At 32.7% G+C, this 22751-nt stretch overlaps 2 protein-coding genes across 2 annotated transcripts; one reads left to right on the top strand and one right to left on the bottom strand.

Moving 5' to 3' along the window:
• Nucleotides 1–83: 83 nt before the first annotated feature.
• On the bottom strand, nt 84–3143 carry LOC144422201 (kelch-like protein 25). The gene has a single exon (XM_078112142.1). The coding sequence runs from the start codon at nt 3125–3127 to the stop codon at nt 1376–1378; it is 1752 nt and encodes a 583-aa protein (XP_077968268.1). The 5' UTR covers nt 3128–3143; the 3' UTR covers nt 84–1375.
• A 1084-nt stretch (nt 3144–4227) lies between these two features.
• On the top strand, nt 4228–22437 carry LOC120342556 (putative phospholipid-transporting ATPase IIB). The gene is made up of 26 exons (XM_078112126.1): nt 4228–4614; nt 5718–5885; nt 6507–6570; nt 7126–7212; nt 7617–7730; nt 8733–8876; nt 9042–9120; nt 9225–9400; nt 10766–10921; nt 11294–11383; nt 11860–12014; nt 12703–12841; nt 13146–13284; nt 13885–14009; nt 14704–14817; nt 15744–15884; nt 15974–16057; nt 16855–17025; nt 17401–17499; nt 18066–18303; nt 19084–19304; nt 19824–19888; nt 20372–20480; nt 20837–20894; nt 21285–21488; nt 22012–22437. The coding sequence occupies exons 1-26, from the start codon at nt 4547–4549 to the stop codon at nt 22146–22148; spliced, it is 3345 nt and encodes a 1114-aa protein (XP_077968252.1). The 5' UTR covers nt 4228–4546; the 3' UTR covers nt 22149–22437.
• The last annotated feature ends 314 nt before the right edge of the window (nt 22438–22751 follow it).

The raw sequence follows: 22751 nt of genomic DNA, 5'->3' as shown, positions 1-22751 counted from the left end.
GGTCTAATTATGATATCAATATTGCGAATTGCCCCTGATGCCCCTTTTATACATAACGCAATAACAATTGACAATTTCACTAACACAGTATATTTTATCAAGTTCATTGAATTAGTCAATATGAATATACTACAATAATAATAAAATTTTTGAGAATATTCAATAAAATCATATTTCCTTAATTACAGAACTCATTGTCTGTTAATCAGGAATTGAAATCAATAAAAAATGATAATATTTCATGCCTCATTGGTTGCAGAGATATTCACGAAAATGAAAATTTCTCATCATTTTCAGAATAGCAATATTATAAGTTGAATAATTGTTCTTAGCCTAGAAGGCCACAACAAGTCTATTATGACGTTATACAGATGATGGTATGAAATGAGCCTCACCTCAAAAATACAATATGCTAATAATGCATTGGACAACACACAACAGTGATCCAAGAGTTTTGTATTCTTTTTTTGTAAAAAAAAAAATTGCAAAAATTTGATATTGGATAGACAGAACCCAATTTGTGCAGTAGGGGCCATGTAATAAAAGCTTTATTGCCACTAACCTAAATATTTCATTTACAAACACAATTTTTTTAGTCAGTTACTCAATGAATAAAAAGCATGAATAATAATTAACGCATGCATATCTTCGAACTGGTTATATCAAGAAAGCAGTGAAATGATAATAATTGAAAAATACAGTGATTTCGAAGGAATGAGCTTTTAATATAAATAACCCCCACTGGATCATAAAGATAAAAAACTTGAATTCTTGTATTGAACTAAAATCAGATAGGCCCCATCATAAACAATTAATGCGAGTTAATGAGAAAGTTATGATTACAACTCATAACATACCAACCATAAAAAAAAATATGGTATTAATAATAAATATTCCCCTGTATTCTGATATATCACAAAATTGAATAAAATATTGAAAAATGATACATTTTCAAGAATTAGAGATTAAATTCTTGACCATGATGATATAAAAAAAAAATAAAATAAAAAACCAACTGTACCAATATGAAATTAATTTTCACTTGTCACTTCAAAATAGGTAATGATTAACTAACTAATCAAGCAATCGAATCATAAATATTGATATTGGCTATCTGTAAACATAGATAATTTAGGGTATATCTTCAAACATTCTGCAAATTCGTTCTTAAGCTAAATGTATTGAAGAAAAATCATCGAATAAAACTTTTTGTCAAAGGAATTATTCAATCTAAATATTACCACACAAATTAATAATTTACTAGTTTCCATACATCTGCAAACAAATTTAATCTCAGAGTAAATGAGAAAAATTGATTGGTATATTCAATAAGATTCTGAGAGCCATATTTGTCCAAGTATGAGAGTAAATGATTCTATATAGATATTGCAACAGTTGCCAATGGAATTATATTTTTTCCTCGTATTGTTTCAATGATTTTCCATACTTTTGTTTCCGGATCATATTCCTCTATATTTGCAGGATCTCGATTTCCACCAATGACATAAACCTTGTCACCAATCACACAACTATTGAAGTCATATCTTGCACTTTTCATTGGTTTCAATATCATCCAGGTTTTAGTTACAGATGAACGAAGTTCAACAGTATTTGAAGTATTCCTATTAACATTATAACCTCCCATAACATATATTTCTTCCTCTGTAGCAGTGGCAGAAGCTTGATATCTTGCTTCATTCAACGATCTATTATCCATTGACCAAGTTGATGTGACAGGATCATAAATCTCAACTTGGTTTGTTGCTTGATATTGCTGCTTAGATTTTCCTGCAATACAGAACACTTTTCCATCAGCAGCCACCAAAGATTCAACACCTAGGATCAATGATTTGTTTGTTAGTCTGGTCCATCTATTATTTGATGGATCATATCTTTCCATAATGTTCGAGTAATTTCCATATTCAATACCATAAACAAAACCATCTAGTGCAACTGCACAAGCATTCTGAAGATTTGGATTTGCCATTTGTTCCCACTTTGCATTTGATTTAGCATATTCAAGTCTATAAAACGATCCATTTGTACAAATCACATAAATGTAAGATTCCATCACTACAGCAAAATATGAATTCTGCATAATTGCTTGATCTATGGTTTGCATTGGTGTCCATGTTTTATCATCAACATCATAGGAATGCATGCTTTGAGAAATTTGATCACAAAAAACAAGCTGTTTATTCTCTGTCAACTTGACATCTTTTGAACTGATATTCTCAGTGCTGTCAAGGATTGATAAAGTAAGGGAACGAATAGACTGCATAGATTCAAATATCAATGGCTCATTTTCAACAAGAAATCTTCTATATGACAAAGGCATTTTTGTCAACTGAAATTTCATCACCAGACTAAGAAAACATTCTTTTCTTTCATCAATATCATGTTTGGTCCATGCTAACAACATCTTACATTTCACTTCTTCCTTTGCTTTTGTTTCCTTTGATTCCATCAGAAATGAAATAAATTTTTCATCAAGATTCATAAATCCATCAGACTGGGCAATTTCTTTGAAACGTTGCAATGCAAACTGATTGCATTTTTCCTCAAGTTGTTTACAGTTGTACCTATTCGCAATTTTTTTAGTTTGAAAAAACGATCTAGGATCAAGATCATCTTCCAGAAAAATTGCGATACTATCACAAAGTCTTTGCAGTTGCATCATGTGAGCGACATCCATGAGTGTTTCACGTTTTTCTTTGGCAACATAAGCATCTCCAGTGTAAATGAAATCAACACATTTTTTAACACAAACTTCATCAAATTCCTTTATTTCAACAACACCAGATTTTGTTTCAACATTTTCATGAGATAGCATTGCTTTAAAATAATCGGAACTTGCCGACACAATATTCTTATGAACAGGAAGTTCCTCAGATCCAGCTTTGATCATGAAATCACAATGACGTCCAGTCTTCCGATATTCATTTAATTGCCGTAAAATTTCACAAGCATGTTCTTTAGAATCTGTATTGATTTTTTCTTCCATTTCTGAGATGACTTTATTTGACTTTTTTAAAGAACTGCTTATATGACTATAGCCTACCAATATTAATAATGATACCTTGACGTTAAACATTAGAAAAACTATAATTAAAAGAGCTTGCTGCATGCAACAATGACTACAATGAAAAAAAAAACTATAAGGCAGGAAAGGCAAAGCCTAATCAAATAAATAACTTAAACCTCACAAGTCACAATCTCAGAGCTATGGTATGTAGAGAATGAAGTGGAATATTGACTGCTTAAAGCCTTCAATAATTAAAGCTCCTCAGACTATCGGAAGGCAATTAGGTTATCTTTTTTCAAATATTTTTATAAACACAACAAAAAACTGACAAATGACACGCAAAACTAAGTTTACAACAATCTGACACTGCATGAATTTATATCTGACAAGCCGCAATAATTGCAATTGTTACATCATTGTTGACTTATTTATGATTAAGACATAAATGTTACATTGTTAAGCATTGTTTCTGATTAAGGTAAACCAAAAGTCAGAATGTTGAGTCTGTGAGTAGCTAAGCAACAGGCTATTGTTGCACACTATACGGTATATTGTAGCATATTTAGACTAATTAAGTTCAATTAAATCAAAAAGTCAAGAAAATGACAAAACATCAAACAGAAATTCTGACGCCAAACGTGCTTTAATTAAAAAAACATAACTGATAAATTTGGCTGTAAGAAAGCCAATATGACAAACCTGTGTGGTGCCGGCCTGCTTTTTTATGCCAATTGATCGAATTAAAATTTGATTAGTTCCCATCCAAAATTGATTAGATTAGATTCCATTTCCAGAAAATGTACATTCGCATAGAAAAAGCAACAGGTACCGGTATCGTTATCGGCGCCGGCCGTACTTATGTCTCTGAGAATTGAAAATCGGCTTACGCGAGGCGTGAAGAGGAAGTTTCTTGGCCTGTGCAACGCCAACAGAAAATCACAAAATTGGAGACAGACAGAATTGCTAGTTTTTCAAAAATGACTGATATAGAGTATAATCTTTAATTTCATGAATAATGTGTATGTAACAAATTTAAAAGAATTTTGTATTTCAACCAAGTTTACCAAAAAAATAAACAATTATTTTTTTTTGTACTTTTTAATGAAATCCACGGGAGGGCGTAAAATGTTTCTTATTATTTCCGAAGCCCATATTTCATGCTCTTCGCAACCTACCCCGTTTCCCGGAAATAAGACCTACCCTGAAAAAAAGGTCTAGCCTGAATTTTAAAAATGATTTTAATATAAGCCCTCCCCTTAAAATAAGACCTAGTCAATAACGCGATAAAGTCTCGTGACATTTTTGTTGATGAAGCTCAGGAAATCGCTGTAACGATCTAATTCTATGAACGAGTGGTCTGATTCTCATTCTTTTGGTTGAGTTTTGTTGTAAACCTTTATCGTCAAAGCGTAGTAGCATATATTTACGGTCAAAGTATACAGCTTTTTAGTAATAGCGGAGGTAAACAAACGGATAAAGGTGCTACAGAGAAGGAGGATAAATATGTCCGTTTTCTGATCCATGGACGCAACTAAATTTCCTTTACTTGACTCGCGCAAAAGATGTGCGAAGTATTCGAGGATACCAAGGTTAGTACCGGTACAGTAGTAGGCTTAAATCAAAGGTTCTTAACCTTTTTTAGTTTGCCCACTGGGAAACTTTCAAAACTAATTTTGCCGACGGGTAAACTTTGAAAATCAATCCAAAATGTAAAATCACAAATGAATGTTTTTCACAAAATTATGCAAGAAATATGTTGTTTTTATTAATTAACGAAATTGGTGCTTTGTTGATTAACGTAACCCCCACATTAAAAAAAAATCAATTCTAACTGTGATTGTTAACCTCCCCTAAGCGAGACAGCCTGGTATACAATATCGACAAACCCACGCAATAAACTAAAAACACTTTACAGTGCGAGAGACATTATCTCGTTTCAAAGAATTCCATTTTGCCGATTGACAAACACCCTTCTTTGGGGGACGTTTGGACATTGTTGTCCCTCAATATCGTTAAAAATACAATGAAATGAAGTTGCGCAAAAAACTTCAAAGGAGCGCAATCTAAAAACGGTATCAATGAATTCCAATGGAAAAAAATAATCCGATTTACCGAAGGAATAAATTTTCTACCATGACATTCGAGAGTTTCGAACAAAAAAATGACAGTTTTGGTCATGTGACGATCACGATTATTTTAGATTATTATCGAAACAAGCTTGGCACGGTTCCCAAGCATCTGCTATCTGCATCTGTCACACATGGAGTGTTTGTTTCATTGAACCGAGGGACGGGACTTTCTTGAAATTTGGATAGTGTGCCCTACTGTAAAAGAAAGCTCAATCTAAAAACGTCACCATTGGATTCCTAATAATAATCTGATTTACTGAAGGAAAAAGGGGGCATATGACGCATTTGCCATCACGCCCTCGTTCCCGAGAAAAATATAGTTTTTTTTTATTGTCCGAAATCTCAGACATCACAGAATCCGAGAACTGTACCCTACTGCTCCGCACTCTGGCACTAAAGCCTGCTCGGGCCAAAACGTACAGGTACAACTGTATAAGGTACTTGTGATTAAGTTTGATCATACAATCTCATACTGCACTGTGATCTGTCTTACCAGTTGTCCCTGTATGGAAACATCCAAACCTCACAACATTCAGACTTTTCTTTATTATTTCTCATTTCAGCAATGTTTCATCTAATGGCTTAGATGAAATTCCACTGATGTCGATGGGTCCAACTGAAATAGAAATGACGACAGGAGATGAAGATTTGGAAACGTACTCGTCCATACCTTTACATCGAAAGTCTTTTTTTTCACGATGTTGTTCCGCTTCAATGGGTTTATTTTTGAAGTGAGCAAAGACTTGCTCTTTATTAAATTACATAAAAGAACTTTGTGGCATCTAAATGTGTATTCAAATACGTGAATGAACACAGATGAAAATAAAACAAACCTGTTTGAGATATATTGAAAATATACTTCTTAAAATAAAATTTGACTGACTAACAGGTTTTGTTAAAACCCTGTATATACGTCGATTTAGGGGGTGTACTGGTATATTGTGTATTATTAACTACAAGTCCCTTCATTTTAATTCTTAATTCAAATCTTTATGTAGCAGTTTCCTCAATTTGGCATGGCTGGAATAGCAAGGGTTAAGTAAGACCAACATAATTTCAAAATTGATAAACTTTCCTAAAGTTACACACAAGGCCCTGTACAAGCAATCATGGATGCTTACTATATGAAATATATATTCATTCTAAGGCGTAATATTCGAAATGATTGGTCTCGCTTTCAATTAGGCTTTGCTCAACGAATTTATTTTTATGAGCTATATAAGATGTTTTGTGTACTTACCTAGCAGAGAAGAAAATTACTAAGAATTAAGGGTATTAGTAGGCTTTCTGTGAAGTTATCCAGGAAAGAGGACTATATTGAAAATTTTAACTTTATATTTTTATATTTCCAGATGTTGTGCGTGCTGCAAAAGAGGGAAGGAATTGGGACCAAGAACAGTACATGTTGGTTTGCAGGTGATATTTTGAATTTTCAGTTACTGAAATTGCTTTTTGTGGTCCTTTACAAAATAACCATAACTAGAGTTGCTTAATTTTGAAAAATATACCGCTCTGAAATAACAATTTATTAACATGAAATATTGAGAATATTTTAATTTTATTTGTTGCAGACATTCTTAGCTTTAACCAATAGGATAAGATTCACATTTTTACTCCGAAAAGGAGAAAAGTTAATAATACGGCTCCATCCTAGGCCTCTCATCTGGTTAACAGTCCATGACGTGTATGGGATTGTTAGTCAGTTATTTGCATTCAGATGCATGGACTTTTGATAGTGGAGTAATCGACCAGCCTTCACATGGGCCCACCTATGGTGGCAAGGAGTCCAGCAATCCTATTGCACATGATTACATAATTTACCCTGCATGGGATTGAAACTTACGAGCCCATGCAGGGTAATCAGAGGTGCAGTCGTGAGCATATCCCTAAAGCTTTTCATGATACACCATATGGCCGATCCAATGTTAAAATGGGTACCTATTTATGCTATGCTTTGATTTGTTGTTACAGGCTAACACCCTTGATGGGAAGGAACACAAATTTCCAGCGAACAAGATTTGTAATCAGAAGTACAATATTATTACATTTGTTCCAGGGGTATGTATATCTTTTTTAAAATAAAATACTGATACCAAAACTGAGAATAGTTTGCATAAATTGATGCAAAAACATGTTTTTGCAATATAGTAAATATAAATTTCTGAACGAATTACAGTTTATATGATGTAATTTTGTTTCTACTTGTATTAATATACATTCTTCTTGATTTCCAATTATCTCTTTTGGCCTTGATTGTTACTGTTCTAATGACCAATAATTTTATTTTAGAAACCTACGGTTTATAATCTAGGAATTTATTGAAAAATTGATTTTCTATTGAAACTAATGAAGCTGTATTGAGTTTATGAAATGAATACTGCCTATTTTGATGCTTGATTAAACAATTGTATGAAATTGTAATAATAGGTTTGTATAATTAACATTTTACATTTGTGTTTCAGGTCCTGTACAACCAATTTAAATTCTTCCTCAATCTGTATTTTCTGGTGATGGCATGTTCACAATTCATTCCAGAATTGAAGATAGGATATCTGTACACCTATTGGGGACCTCTTGTATGTATTTTCTTTGAACATATTCACTGAAAGTAAGGGAGTGAATTTTGAGACTGAAAGGTTGTGTTATAAAAATACCTAAAATATAATTAAAAACATTTTTTTTTTAATTTTTTTTAGGGAGTGCCCAAACAGATTAAAAATGCTGTTTTAGATTTTGTTTTCCTATTGCTTATGACACACATTGTGCTCTGTTGTAATATACACTATACACTGTAGTCAGTTATACATTCTTAAATTACTGTGAGGCCACACACAGCTTTTTCCACAGATTATTAGAATGATATATAGCTAATCCAAGTAAAGTATGTTTAATGAATTTTTTATTGAATTTTATATTATACACTTAGGAATTTCATCGCTGATTTTCTAACAAATATCTTAAAAATGATCTTGAGTGGCATTCAGCATCGCAAGAACAGCTCAAATTTGATGAATTTGTAAGATCGCAAAAATGTGAATAAAATCCAATTAAAATCGAGCAGTTTACCATGCAGATTGCTGCAGTATTTTGAGTAGTGTGACTCAATGGCAAAGTCGTTTAATACCATTGAATTAATATACCAAAACATTTTATCTCTTCATATCGGCCATAGATGGAATATTTTAGGCGAAAGAAAATTCATTATCCACTGGAAAGATTGCTTTTTTCCAAGTGGCATGATCGTGGCAATTGTATCAGCAACCATCATAATGGAATTTTCGATTTAGAAGCCCGGCTCTTACAAATCCTGGTTGCATCCCCTGGTAACCTAGGACGGGGCTACTCAACTGGCTGGACGGTTTGAATCCGGACTTTTGAGTACTTGATTCGGGCCGCACGCATCTAGTTCTTTATTTCGGATCATAGGCCCCAATTTGGATATGTGAAGTTTTTTTTATCGAATGACTTATTTTATAATTTGCTCATATTTGCACCTGACAATATATGAAATGAATTTAGCGTCATTATCAACAGTGCGAATATTGCTGTCTATTGCAACATTATCTGTTATTTTCTAGGCTTTTGTTTTGAGCGTAACTCTATTACGAGAAGGTATGGATGAATTGAGAAGACATTTTCGGGATCGTGAAATCAATTTATCAATGTATAAAAAAATTAACACCGATGGGAGTATTGCAACTGTACCTGCTTCAAGTATACAGGTATTATTCATGTGTTAATATGAGATCCTGTTGTTTTAATTTTTTTTAACCTAAACTGTACTTGATATATGTGTTTCTGGGTTCTTCTCATTTGTGGTTAAATTCGCAATTGTGCTGGACTTTTCAATTTTTTCTGCTTTAATTTTCATTTTTTTTATTTCTCAGGTCTCTGATGTCATAATGATTGAAAAAGATCAAAGAATTCCTGCAGATCTGATATTCTTGCGTACGTCGGAAAAGAATGGTGCGTTTAACTTATTTTTTCCTATTCTGATTTCCATAGCCTTACTGCGAATGAACTGCACTTTTTATTGGATATTAAGTAATTAAAATGTTGTTGCTTTTCAGGTACATGTTTCATTCGTACTGACCAACTGGACGGTGAAACAGACTGGAAACTACGACTTGCTGTACCGAGCACACAAAAAGTTGAATCCACTGCTGATATATTCGAATTAAAACCTTATCTATATGCAGAGAAACCTCATATCAACATCAATTCTTTTACCGGTACATTTACAACGGTATGAAATACAATTTACAACTGGTTATAATTTTTTCCCAAATGATTAATTTATGTCAGCACTCAGCAGCTGCTGTCTGGAACCTTGTTTAGAGTATGGATAAAAACGTTACTTTATCCAAGTAGGGACCAAAAATTCCAACAAGTTTTTAGATTCAAGTTTTTGAATCTTACATGTTGCGATATTAAAGGGGAGCCCAAGCCTAATTAAACTATGATGTTACGATATTAATGACATAGTGCTAACTGCTAACTTCCTTAATCATTTAAGCTAAGATGATTAAGTAAAATTTACTAATAGTTAATAGTAAGTTTAATAAAAGTTCTATATTACACATTTTCCGAACTTTTGTCAAAAACTTATTCTTATTTTTTTTATTTGCTAAAAGTTTCGGCAATTATGTCATGTTATACTTACAATCAATCATCCATATTTGACAACATTATCTGTCATTAAAATTAGCTAGCAAAGCAATCCTCATCGATTCTTCAATTGCTGATGTCTTTCACATAAATTGCTCAATATATTTGAGACGCTTCAATACATAATCCTGAATTATTTATTGAATGTATTGTATTGGTGGAATTGTGGTTAGTTTACATAATAAGAATTTATTATTACCGGTATATTAAAATGTCCAGTGTATTTTATCTGCTTTTAAATTGATTTAGTTTAAGTACTATTTCAGTGAAGAAGCTTTATTATTCATTCTGCCTTTTTTTAATTTAGTTTCCAACTTTTTATATTTTGCCAATCATTTTGTTAGTTGTTTTGCTTGCAAGGCTTAAAATAAGCTGTATTACGCAGCTGGTATTTGGCAGTATGAGCTGTCTATTTTTTTAAAAACTGACCTATTATATCACACTTTTGATATGAATTTTGTATAATATAAATATCCAACAGCATTTGTTTGCCAAAAAATTGGCTTGGCTTGAAATCACGACTTTCGAGTCGAAAATGTTTTATTCGATTTCTAACTCCAACCCCATTCAGATAACCTTAATAAGGTTGGGTTAAATTGGGTTCCTACAATTTTAGATCAAAAAACTTGATTCTGACTTTGTGCTAGGAAAATTTCAAAAAGATCTCCCACTGGACAATTTCTTTTGTGAAAAATTCCTTCCATATAAAATTCAACCCAAACCCTAATCCCCATCAAGAGGATTTTTAAAAGAAAATTTGGTGGTGAATTTTTTTTATTAGTAGAATTATTTCAGACACCCAGCAGCCATCTCCTGACTCTGATAGAACCATAGTGAAAACGATGTAAGCCTTCTTTGTTTCTATTGAAAACTTTGGCATCAGTATTTGTTAAAATGTTGTCGATGTTTCTCAATGAACTCAAAATTTCTTTTTTCCATCCAGATTGATGATTCTGGTGACAATATAGACGAGCCATTGGGCATTGAAAATACTTTATGGTCTGATACTGTTGTTGCATCTGGTACTGCTATTGGTGTTGTTATCTATACTGGGAAACATACAAGAAGTGTAATGAATGCTTCAAATCCAAAAACCAAGGTGAATTTTGACTTAAATTTTGTTATTTTAGCCCAAAAAGGATATAAAGTTTGTAATTTTTACCATCAGAAAACTTTTTACCACTCTTGACTACTCGAAAGACTCCTGATATATTTTTTTCTCCTGACTAAAAAACTCAAAAAAAATGGTTGTTTCTGACTATTGATTTTGATTATCACTATTGAGAATCTAAAAAACATACATTCGTCTCCTGAGAATTCCAAATCTTTACCTCAACTCCGACTTCAGGAGTTTTAGAGGACTCTGCTTCATTTCCAAGTCAAGCACGCCAATTTCTGGCTCGACAGCCTTGGTAATAAGTCTCCATCTTATCAACTTTTTGATACACTTTTTTATTGGTTCTACTATAAGGTTGGTCTGCTTGATGAAGAAATCAATAAATTGACAAAAATATTATTTGCTGCCGTCGTTGTTCTGTCTCTTGCACTTGTTGCTGTGAAGGTGTGTGACAAATTATTATTTTTCCATGTCATCAAAGTCTTACATTTAGTTGAAACATGTTTCTTAGAAAATCTCTTGCTATCAAGTGTTAACTTGAATTGTGTCAAATAAATTTAACATTATTATCAAATAGTATTGAGCCATTTAAATTAGAATCATGTGGTGTCAACTTCCTGATCTATTAAATTATTGTCTTTATGTCAGAGATCATGCAAAAACTATTTTAACTACAGCACTGTAAGGAAACTGTAGTCATGTCATTACAATACATGTCATTTCATGTCCACGTTGTCATTTCATGAGTCAAGTTTCATCTTTGAACAAATGTTACTGGAGTCTCACTCAAATTGAGTCATTACTCCTGGCATTCCTAATTAACTGGGGATAAAACTCAAAAACTTCTCACTATCCACTCAAAATTTTTAAATTTTATTTCCGATTGTTAATTTTTTTTTTATAAATTTCTGATTTTGCAGGGTTTCCAAGGACCATGGTACCGCTACATGTTCCGATTTATTATACTATTTTCATATATTATTCCAATAAGTCTTCGAGTTAATCTGGACATGGGTAAAGCCGTCTATAGCTGGTTCATTGAAAGAGATAAGAGGATACCAGGGACAATTGTCAGGTAAATAGTTTGGTAAAAGTAGAGCATTAATTGTCAGAGGATCCTTTTTTATATGACGCTATGTCCTTTCTGCTCGACAAAGGTCTTGTACAAGCAGTCATTCATATCTAATAATATGCACGAATCTGCTGTTTTTAGTAGGTTCGAACTTTTTCAGCTCGGCATTTTGTCTACCCAATTTATTACACCCTTTGATGCCACGTCCAGCGCAGTGGTTCTCAAACTTTTAAGCCTCGTCCCTTTTTTAGAATTTAGGAAGTCGTGCACCCTGCTAAAAAAATAACTAACTAATAATAAGCTACAAATAACGATAGTATGGTGAAAGTATGTTTTATTCAAATAACACTTTGAAAATACGTGTACATAATAAAGAAATGTAAACAATAAAAAAATGTGAATATTTAAAATAATGCGGGCTAAATAAAATCTGACAAATATTTTCATTTTTAATTGGCTTCTCGCCCCCTTAATAAATAGTCTACACCCCCCTTGTGGGACACGCCCCGACGTTTAAAAACCCCTGGTCTAGCGCTTTAACCACTTGATAATCGCACCCACGTAGTAATGTTTTTAAAAATTGTTGAAAAGCTACTGATAATGGTTCTAACAAAGCAATCAATCATTGTAGTATTAGTATTGTAGTATTATTTTTCTTTCTGACTGGATTCCGCCATTTTTTTATTCTTAGGACAAGCACCATTCCAGAAGAACTTGGCAGAATCAATTATTTACTTACAGACAAAACAGGAACTTTAACTAGAAATGAAATGATCTTCAAACGACTTCATGTGGGAACTGTTTCATATGGAGTGGAATCTATACCTGATGTAAGGATAAAAATATAAGTTATCTGGATATTCCATTCATCTGTATTGGCGATAAAATTGGTAACATCTTTAGTTATGACCTGCAACTGATGCCATCACAAGTCATGATCAGCCATCTGGACTTTCCTCTGTTCCTTAATTCAAAATTTTGCTTGCTTTGAGGAAAATTACGGCCACATTGCAAGTTTTCATTTTTCAGCAAACCCTATTAATATGTAATGTTGACATTTCCATACAATTTTAAATTACTCTTTTTTTACTTTTTGCAGTTTTTTTAAATTAAAATTTTCTTATCCTGATTCAGGTTGAGAATTATCTTCGTCAATCATATCCTGATCCTTCGATAATAACGGAAGATCAAACTTTGATTTCAACAACACCTCGGAAACAGAAATCCAAGATTAAAAAAAGTGATCAATACAGAGTAGTAGAGGCTGTCAAAGGTAAGCTATCAGGATATAACAATATGATCATACCCAATTTTCTTTCTGACTGTACCTCTCAACTGTCTATGACAAGAGGGTGGCCCAAGTAAGGTATATAGTTAGTTATATGACCCGCCGACAAAAAATATTGCACACTCCTGGTTTATGACAATGGTTCCGACTCAACTCCTAACATGCTGAAGGTGGGGATAATCCTTGATGTTCCACCCTATTTTCAGCAAGTCTTATATAGCTTCTACAGAAAATGTTTTTTTCCTATCCACGTTTGGTGAACAGACATACAAAACTAATGCAAACCGAATATGACATCTTTTCAAAGACTATTTCACTCTGGGATATGGCTGATTTATTTCAAAGATTGTAAATACGACTGTTCATTTAGTTCATTGGATTTCATTTTATTTGATTTAACCAAATTGCCAAACCCTCGCTAAAACTTTATGCCTGTTCTTTCACTTGGAATATTGTTATGAACCATTAAGATTTCTCTCAGTGCGTTTCCATAGTTACCTCTCTTGTCTATTCTCGGGAGTCGCTTTTACCGTTGTATTAATTTTCTGTACGAGGAATGTTACTTATTTCTCATTATTCCACTAGCTCTTGCTCTATGTCACAATGTAACACCTGTTTATGAAGAAACAGAATCTGATGCAGAATTGAATAATATCAATCATGAAACTCTTGATCAAACAAGAACTTATCAAGCAGCAAGCCCAGATGAGGTAGGTTTAGAAACGTAACGAGGCTTGAAATTGTGTGAAAAACATATTCAAATATTATTTAAAGTGCCTGCTATTCTAGAGCTTCGTCTAAAATTAGAATAAGATTAAACAGTTATTTGTTTCACATGTATGAACTTGATGATGGCGGAAGTCGTAACTGACCAACAGTTACCTGAACCTGTTATGGTTCAGCAATCCCTTCTGGATGGAATTGATGGTTGAAGAACTGCCGACCACTTATGGCTTCCGTCACCATCAATTTCATGCATCTGAAACAAATAACTGTTTAACTATTTCGATACCCAACAATAGCCAGACTATCTTTCAGGTTACGATAAAAATTAAAGATTAAGATCTTTCCAAAAACAAAGAGGCTCTTCATACATTAGTTCTATGCGAAGGTTTTAAACTATATAAAATAAGAGTGTCCATAAAGTTCCTTCACAATTTCAATTTTGTTAATTTGAAGTAAGTTCTCAATATATCTTGACCAGATTTGTTGTTTTTTAATCACTAATTGTTTAAGTATTTTTTCTTCACTTAATACATCTGTGAGGGCTAAAACAGTATATGGTATCGATAAATTCCCTTCGCAATTTTAAAAAGGTTCAAACCTTGATGGACTTCCATGTACTATAAAAATATTCTTTGCTTTTGAGACTACACAAAGCTTCAGTAATAATTTCTTTTACAGATTGCTCTTGTTAAATGGACAGAATTAGTTGGTATGACGTTGTTTCGGCGTGATTTAACTTCAATTGAACTTCGAACTCCTTACGGAACTCTCATTCATTACACTGTATTACAGGTAATTGATTTAAATCTTATCCAATGACCATTAAAAACTGAATAGTTTATTTTAATCCAATAATATTATATGAAAAAGCATGTTCTAGAAATCTGGAATTATTCAGAATGAACAATGCATTTGTGCTTGACATTTATTATAAGACGTACTTGTAGTTTTTCGCTTGCTATTGATGATAATTCGACAAAGGGCCTTGATGAATATAATCATGGGTTAGAATTTCTATAAAACATTTTAGCTTTTTATCACAGATATATTTATTTTTAATAAAAATCTCAATTTTTTAAAAAATTTGATAAAAATCAGTGTTTTGAAACCCCTGTTTCTCAGATAAAAGTTTTCTATATCATTAATCATTCTGTAGTGCATTTAGTTTATCAATAAAGCAAGTAACCAACATGAAATCATTTCTAAAAAAAGTGTGTGCAATTACAAAGAATACATTTTTTGACACCGGAACAACAAAAATTTATCACATTTTTGATCAATGAACCAAGTGACTTTCTAATTATTTGAAATGTAAAGAAAAGATAATGACTATGGTATCTGGTAATCTACTGGCTTGCAACTAAACTTTTATTGCTTTCATTTAGAGCACTGTATTCCTCAATTTGGCCAATATAGTCGAATAGTGTAGTAGTGTGTACCAGGTTAGGGTTGGGCCATAATTTCATTCCGATTTTCCTTATTTTGATTCTATTACGATTTTGGGGACTATCTGTATTAGCCAAGTGAATATACCTTCTGCCCATAGGTTTCAGTCCCTTTACACAACTTTATGTAAAGTTGGCGAACAAAATTAGTTACCTTCTTATGGGCTGCTTGTGTAGATTCTTGTTCGTAGTCAAAAACATATAAATATCTCATATCATTAATTGAAATGGCTTATCCTAATCCTGTATTGATTTTCCCATTCTTCAATTCAGGTTTTTCCATTTACTTCTGAGAGCAAAAGAATGGGAATCATAGTTCGAGACACGTCGACAAATGAAATTACATTCTACATGAAAGGTGCAGATGTCGTTATGACTAACGTAGTACGGTACAATGATTGGCTGGATGAAGAGGTATTAACAATGAAATTCATGCTACATGTTGTTACATTTTTCGAGAGTGTAAAAATGTTCATTATCAAATTTTCAAATTATATTTTTAGTGTGGAAACATGGCAAGAGAAGGACTAAGAACTCTGGTCGTGGCCAAAAAAATCCTGTCAGAAGAAATATATCGAGATTTTGAGGTATTTTTAGGAAATTAAAATTTGCTTGTTGAGAGATCCACACAGTTTAAAATTATTTAAAATTTAAGTAGGATCTATTTTCGACTGTATGACTAAGAAATTGGGTTAAATATTGGATGAAAACTTATTTTGAGAAAAATGTGATGTAAATCTGAATAAAATATAGCAGGCAGCTGCAAAGGTGATGGATTTCTGGATTTTCTAAGTTTACAAATTCATCAATAATAATATAAAAATTTAGAATCTGTTAAAAATTTCACCATATATACATACCACACCACATGTTCACCATATTTCTGCTATCACAATCAGGGCTATGGCTTCGGAGAAAATTTTGATCAGAATTCAAAACTCAAGCAATTTTAAAAATTTTGCCTTCTCGCTTTCCGCATACTGATTGGCAACTTTTTCTGACTCCAAGTTTCAGAGAATTTTCAAATCAGACTTTATAATTATCGCAAAACTTTTCGATGCGGCTTCAATACCGCTTTATTAGACTATCGCTTTTTTTCGAATCTCATACGAGACAGTTATGTGCGAGAGGAATACTGGACTCCTCGCACTGTGAGGTGGTTCACGTAACCGCTGGTTGGTTACGGCTTCCTCCACCATCAAGTTCATGCTTCCGAAAACAAATAGCTGGCAAACTAATCCCATACCCGACACGGACTGGTAACCGGACGAGAGGTCGTGGTTCGCCATATGATTAAGCTCATCGACTTTCCTTTCCTCGGGATATAAATATATGTAAATCCTCCTGTCTCAAATACTGTTAAAACCTGTAAATTATTTTACAGGCGAGGTACAACCAAGCGAAACTAAGTGTAACAGACAGATCGATGCATGTATCGTCAGTTGTTGAAACATTGGAACGAGATATGGAATTGCTATGTGTGACAGGAGTGGAAGACCAACTACAAACTGATGTTCGACCTACCCTAGAAAATTTAAAGAATGCTGGGATCAGGGTATGTTACATAAAACATTTTTTCCAGGGAAATATCAACAAACGGATACAGTTTTAAAATATATGATCTTGCTACTTTTTCGCAATGGGTATTTTTCTGTTGTGATAGTTTTTCACTAATTAAAATAATCAAACTAGGTAATCTCAATATTTTACAGTTATTTTAAAATATTTGTTCAAAAAATGATGATTTTGGTAATCTGAATTCCCAACATGTCTTTTAAAATCAATATACTTTCGAAAATGATTCGAAATGTAACAGACATTGTGCTGGATGTTATGAACATGATTGTTATCACACAGCTGATCACCCTGTGTTGGTTCACACTTTCGAATCAAATTTCAATCATGATGTACTGAGTCTTTCTATTTTCAGATTTGGATGTTAACAGGAGATAAACTAGAGACAGCAACATGTATTGCAAAAAGTTCAAGACTTGTTTCAAGAGTTCAAGAAATATATATTTTTAAACAAGTATGTAAACTGTTTCTGTTTTATTTTTTGTAATTTTTAACATCGGAATGGTATTTTTAAACTCCAAGTAGCTGGAGTCGTTATCTTGATTGTTTTGAATTTGGGATTTCCAGTAGAAATTCGAACCACTACTGGCGATAATGAAGTCAAACTTATCAAGAGAAACTCAAACAGTATTAATTTGACAAGTAAAAAAACAAGTTCCAAGTTTTTATTTATGTATCTATATAAGCTTGGTGCTGGAGGTATGAAAATTCTGAAAAAGCCAAAGTCTAGTGTTTTTTACAGATTTTAGAAATAGAAAAAGGCCATTTTGTTGTACCGCAAGGCCTTCAAAATGCCAATTTAGTTTGATATCATCATGTAATATTAAGTTGTACTACTGTTCTACAGAGCCAAATTGGAGTTAAGGTGTGAAAATGCCTTCTAGAAAAATGTTTACTAAAAGCTCTTAATATTATTCAAGGTTTACATATGATTTTGTTGTCAAAAATTATTTTATATTGAAAAAATTACTCCACAGCCCTAGTTTGAAACTTTTTGCTGAATTCTATCTTTTGTTTTAGGTCACTACTCGCAATGAAGCACATTTAGAGTTAAATTCCTTTCGGCGTCGAGCATCTGATGCTGCTTTAATCATACGAGGAGAATCTCTCGCTTCATGTCTCGAATTCTATGAGCATGAATTTATCGAGCTTGCTTGTCAATGTCCTGCTGTAGTCGTTTGTCGATGCTCACCGACACAAAAAGCTGAAATTGTTCGACTATTGAGAGAACATGCTAACAAAAGAACATGTGCAATAGGTAAGATTAATATTATTTTAATAACTAGGATAAGATAGGACAGGGTGTCATACTTATCTTGTGGGAGAGAGAAAAGATGACAAGACAGCTTAATCATATGGCATATTGCAGCCTCTCGCCTAGTTACCATTCCCATTTCAATTATGGGACAAGTTAGCCAGTTATAATAATTTTTTTGTTATATCACTTGAAGAGGATGATGTTTACTCTCCAAGCAGATTAATTACAAGATATTTAACTTGCGGACTTATTTCAACTTATAATACTCAGATCAGTAGACAAAACTCTATCGCCCAAAGTATAACAGTGTAACAGTATGCCTCCTCTCTGCCAACCTTATTATGCTATGACAATTCATACATAATTCACTGCCTCTTACGAAGTTCAAATTTTTTTTAAGTTTCAGCTGAACTGGAGTGTTAAAATGATTGAATGAAAACTATTAAAGTATTATTGGAAATTAGGTGTGCATATGGATCATTTTAGAAAAATTTACGTGTGACTTAGTGTGAACCCCTTTTTTCCGCAATACCCGAACCAATTAATTTCAAATTTCCATTACTTGAAGATAGAAGATGTTGCTTCAAGGCTTTACTTTTATTTTATTTTTTAAATTTCTTCCGAGTGCTATGGGGTCCAGTATTCCACTCAAAAAATTTTGGGAACACTCTAAATGGCAGCATGTGCACATCTTTTATATGACCTCTGGAATAGTTATTTTAACATTCAGGTGGCATTTTGAGCATTACAATTTTGTAATTCATTTATCAATATTTTCAGGGGATGGTGGTAATGACGTTAGCATGATTCAAACTGCTCATTGCGGAATCGGTATTGTAGGAAAAGAAGGAAGACAAGCATCACTTGCCGCAGATTTTTCTGTTACTCAATTTAAACATGTTGGTCCGTTGCTCGTTGTTCACGGTCGCAACAGTTATAAAAGATCGGCTTCATTGAGTCAATTTATCATTCATCGTGGTCTTATCATTTCAGTCATGCAGGTGGGAAGAGCTTCTTAATATTGGGTATATGTTCTATATTTCCAAATTCCCAACTAGGAGTGGAAGTTGAAATTCTGAATTCACTGGATTCACAGTCAGAATGGTGGTAGGAAAGGTCATGTTCTACACAGACACGTCATTGAATTTACTAAGCGTTATTAATGGTCTAGTTGCCAAAGCTCTTGTTTTCAAAATTTGATTTGAATTTTTCAGACATGAATATTTTTTTCAACTTTTAGTCGGAACCAAATTGTTTTTAACCGAAGTCAAGAGTCATTGTAAATTTTCGGTCAACTTCGGTCTTCGGTCAATCTTTTTCGAAGACTCGAAGTAATTTGTGCCATGTAAAAATAACTTCGCTAACTAGTTGAGAGACTTGACTTAGATTCAAAGATAATACTGCGTTATATGTCTAATAGTGTTGTATTAAAAATGTTCAAATTTACCAGGTTTTTACAGATAGAACTTGAAATATTACCTAGGGGTAACACACATTTAACATTTATTATTTCTTTTCAGGCTGTTTTTTCATCTGTATTTTACTTTTCATCAGTTTCAATTTATCAAGGAATTCTTATGGTTGGGTGAGACACTTTTTTGAAGTTGAATTTAAAAAAAATTGATGAATGTTCAGTCAGTGAAATAAATCATAGAAGTAATGCAATGCAAAGCATTGTAATGTTTTAATAATCCTTCATACCTTGTTCAAAGTAAATTTTTGGCGGGATTCCAGAAAATTGCGAATATTCTCTTGTAATTTATCGTAAAGGTGGAATCTTTTCACAAAACTCACTTTGGGATTATACAATATTAATAATTTAAAATGGAATATTTGTGAAAAAGGATATTTTAATATTCAGATCTCATCAAGGAAATTCAAAAAATATACTTTGATTTTGCTACCAGAATGGATCAAAGTAGAAAATCAATATCAAATAAATTGCATTAAAACTTTCTGGCTTGTTTATTAATTTGGATACTATTGTCACAACCGAATATCTTGCTTTGTTATTGAAATTTAAACAGCTCAAGGAATTATTCGTAAACATTTCTTTATTTATTTTCAGATACACAACTATTTACACAATGTTTCCTGTATTTTCACTTGTTCTTGATCAAGACGTTTCAGCAGAAACTGCACTTTTATATCCTGAATTATATAAAGCTCTCACTAAGGTATGGATATTCAAAACAAAAGAGAAATCAACGCAGTTCTAATTACCCTGTGTTAATCACAGGTTTAAATCTCATGGGGGTAATTTGTATTACAGACTTACTCTTCCCTAATATAATATGAAATGCAATCCTACCTAGACATAATGGTAGTGTATTATTATAAAGATATGTCGTTTGTAGAGTCAGTCCTACCTCTCAGAAGTGGGTTGACGGGAAAGCTGTGTTGTAGTGCAATATTTCGTAAAATTGGGGGAAAATGATATCTGTTTAGCTAATCTGCTCACAGTGGTTTTATTTTCAGTATGGTTTGGTGTATCGACTTTTTCCGATCATCTCGTATGATTTTTATCTTACAGGGCCGATCATTATCTTTGAAGACATTTTTAATCTGGGTTATTATCAGCATTTATCAAGGTATGAGTTTTATTCCATCGATTACTGATGTTTATGATTTGCTGATATATGATTCAATTGAATGAAATATATATATATATATGCCATTTTAGTTATAGTCAACATGAAACAGAGATTTATGTAATTTTCTGCATGAACTTGCTTTCATATTTAGAATGTCAGAATATTCTTTCTTTAGATAGAAAAATATTTTCTCAAGATGTTTCCAAAATATTGAATTATTCGGTTTTGGTCATTACTGATAAGTTGGTGTCCCATATTAAAAATCTCGATTACGAACTCCATACCGGTAAAACCAATCCTCCCAAAAAGATGATAGCTTCATAAATTTCGTAACCCAGGCCCTTGTCAAAAGCATTTAAAAATTGATCATCAATTCTATTTTCTTAGGAGGAGTCATAATGTATGGATCTCTCCTTTTATTCGACGAAGATTTTCTACATGTTGTAGCCATCACTTTTACTTCTCTTATACTAACGGAACTACTTATGGTCGCACTTACAATTCGGACATGGCATTGGGTCATGGTTATATCAGAAATTGGCTCGCTAACAATTTATATCATTTCACTCATCATTTTGAAGGATTATTTCGGTGAGTATAAAATAATCTATCTAGAAATAAAAAAAAATTTTCACAGTAGGATTTATTCCAGCTTTTGAAACCCGTTTCAAATTTTGGTAATATCGTTTTTTCCCGAAAATAAGACCTAGCCTGAATTTTAAAAATGATTTTAATGTAAGCCCTCACCTCAAAATTAGACCTAGTCGATAGCACAATTTTTTTTTGACCCAGTTGATGGCAGGAAATCTCTCCGACATGTGATGAATGATTGGTCATTTTGAATATTCAATGTTTAGCCGTTTTTTTTAATTAAAAACGTGTTATTTATATGTAAATGCATATTGATTTCATATTTTATATATTTCTCTACTTCGTAATATTGTCTTTGATAAATGAAAATAAAAGACATCCCCCCAAAATAAGCTTTATTGTTATTTTTTGAAAGAAAATTGAATAAGACCTTGATCCTGCTTGAACATTTCAATAATACTTATGAAATAACTGACAAAAATAGATTCAGCGCCATTGACATTTAGCCGTTTTTTACTTCTAGATCCAGAGTTTTTGACAACAACAGCATTTCTATGGAAAGTTGCTGTAATCACAGCCGTCAGTTGTGTGCCTTTATTCCTTCTCAAATACATCAGGAAAAAGTTTTCACCTCCAAGCTATTCAAAACTAAATGACTAATTTCAATAACACATAACATATCCTTTTAATTTGAAGCACATTTTTATGCAATATATCCTGTAATTTTTCTAAAATTATTTTCAGATTCTTGATAAGATAGAACTGAGTGTGATAAATCCATATGTATTATGCTTGGTCTGGTTTGATCTTGAGTTATTACTGTCACTAATTATTTAGGCAATATCTAATTGTGTGTGTAAGCGTATTTGAATGTGAGAATGTGTTTTGTATAATTTTAGATTGTAATTTGTTAGAGTGTCTTAGCGTTGCAATATATATCAGGATATAATGTCAATTTTCAACATCGTCAACAATGTGGGTCTTGTGAGTTAGAAGTTCTAAATATGTAAATTGTTACTTGATACATAATGTGGTGCAGTTGTGTGAGCAACAAACTAAGCTAGGAATGCTGGATGAGTGGTTTAAGGTTCGCAATTTTTCAGGGCATCTGCGCCAGACACCCACGGAAAATGCATATTGCCAAGTTGAAAACGCTTGAGGCATATGGGCTGTCCACTATACATAGGCTCACCTTATATCTGAAGCAAAAAAACGGGACGGTGCGGATTGGACAAGCCAACCTTGGTTCGATTCCAGGGTTTA

This window comes from Styela clava, chromosome 1 (genome assembly GCF_964204865.1).
Source record: "Styela clava chromosome 1, kaStyClav1.hap1.2, whole genome shotgun sequence".
Taxonomy (NCBI): Eukaryota; Metazoa; Chordata; class Ascidiacea; order Stolidobranchia; family Styelidae; genus Styela; species Styela clava.
The sequence above is the reverse complement of the archived record's forward strand: the minus strand, read 5'-3'. Positions and strand labels throughout refer to the sequence as shown.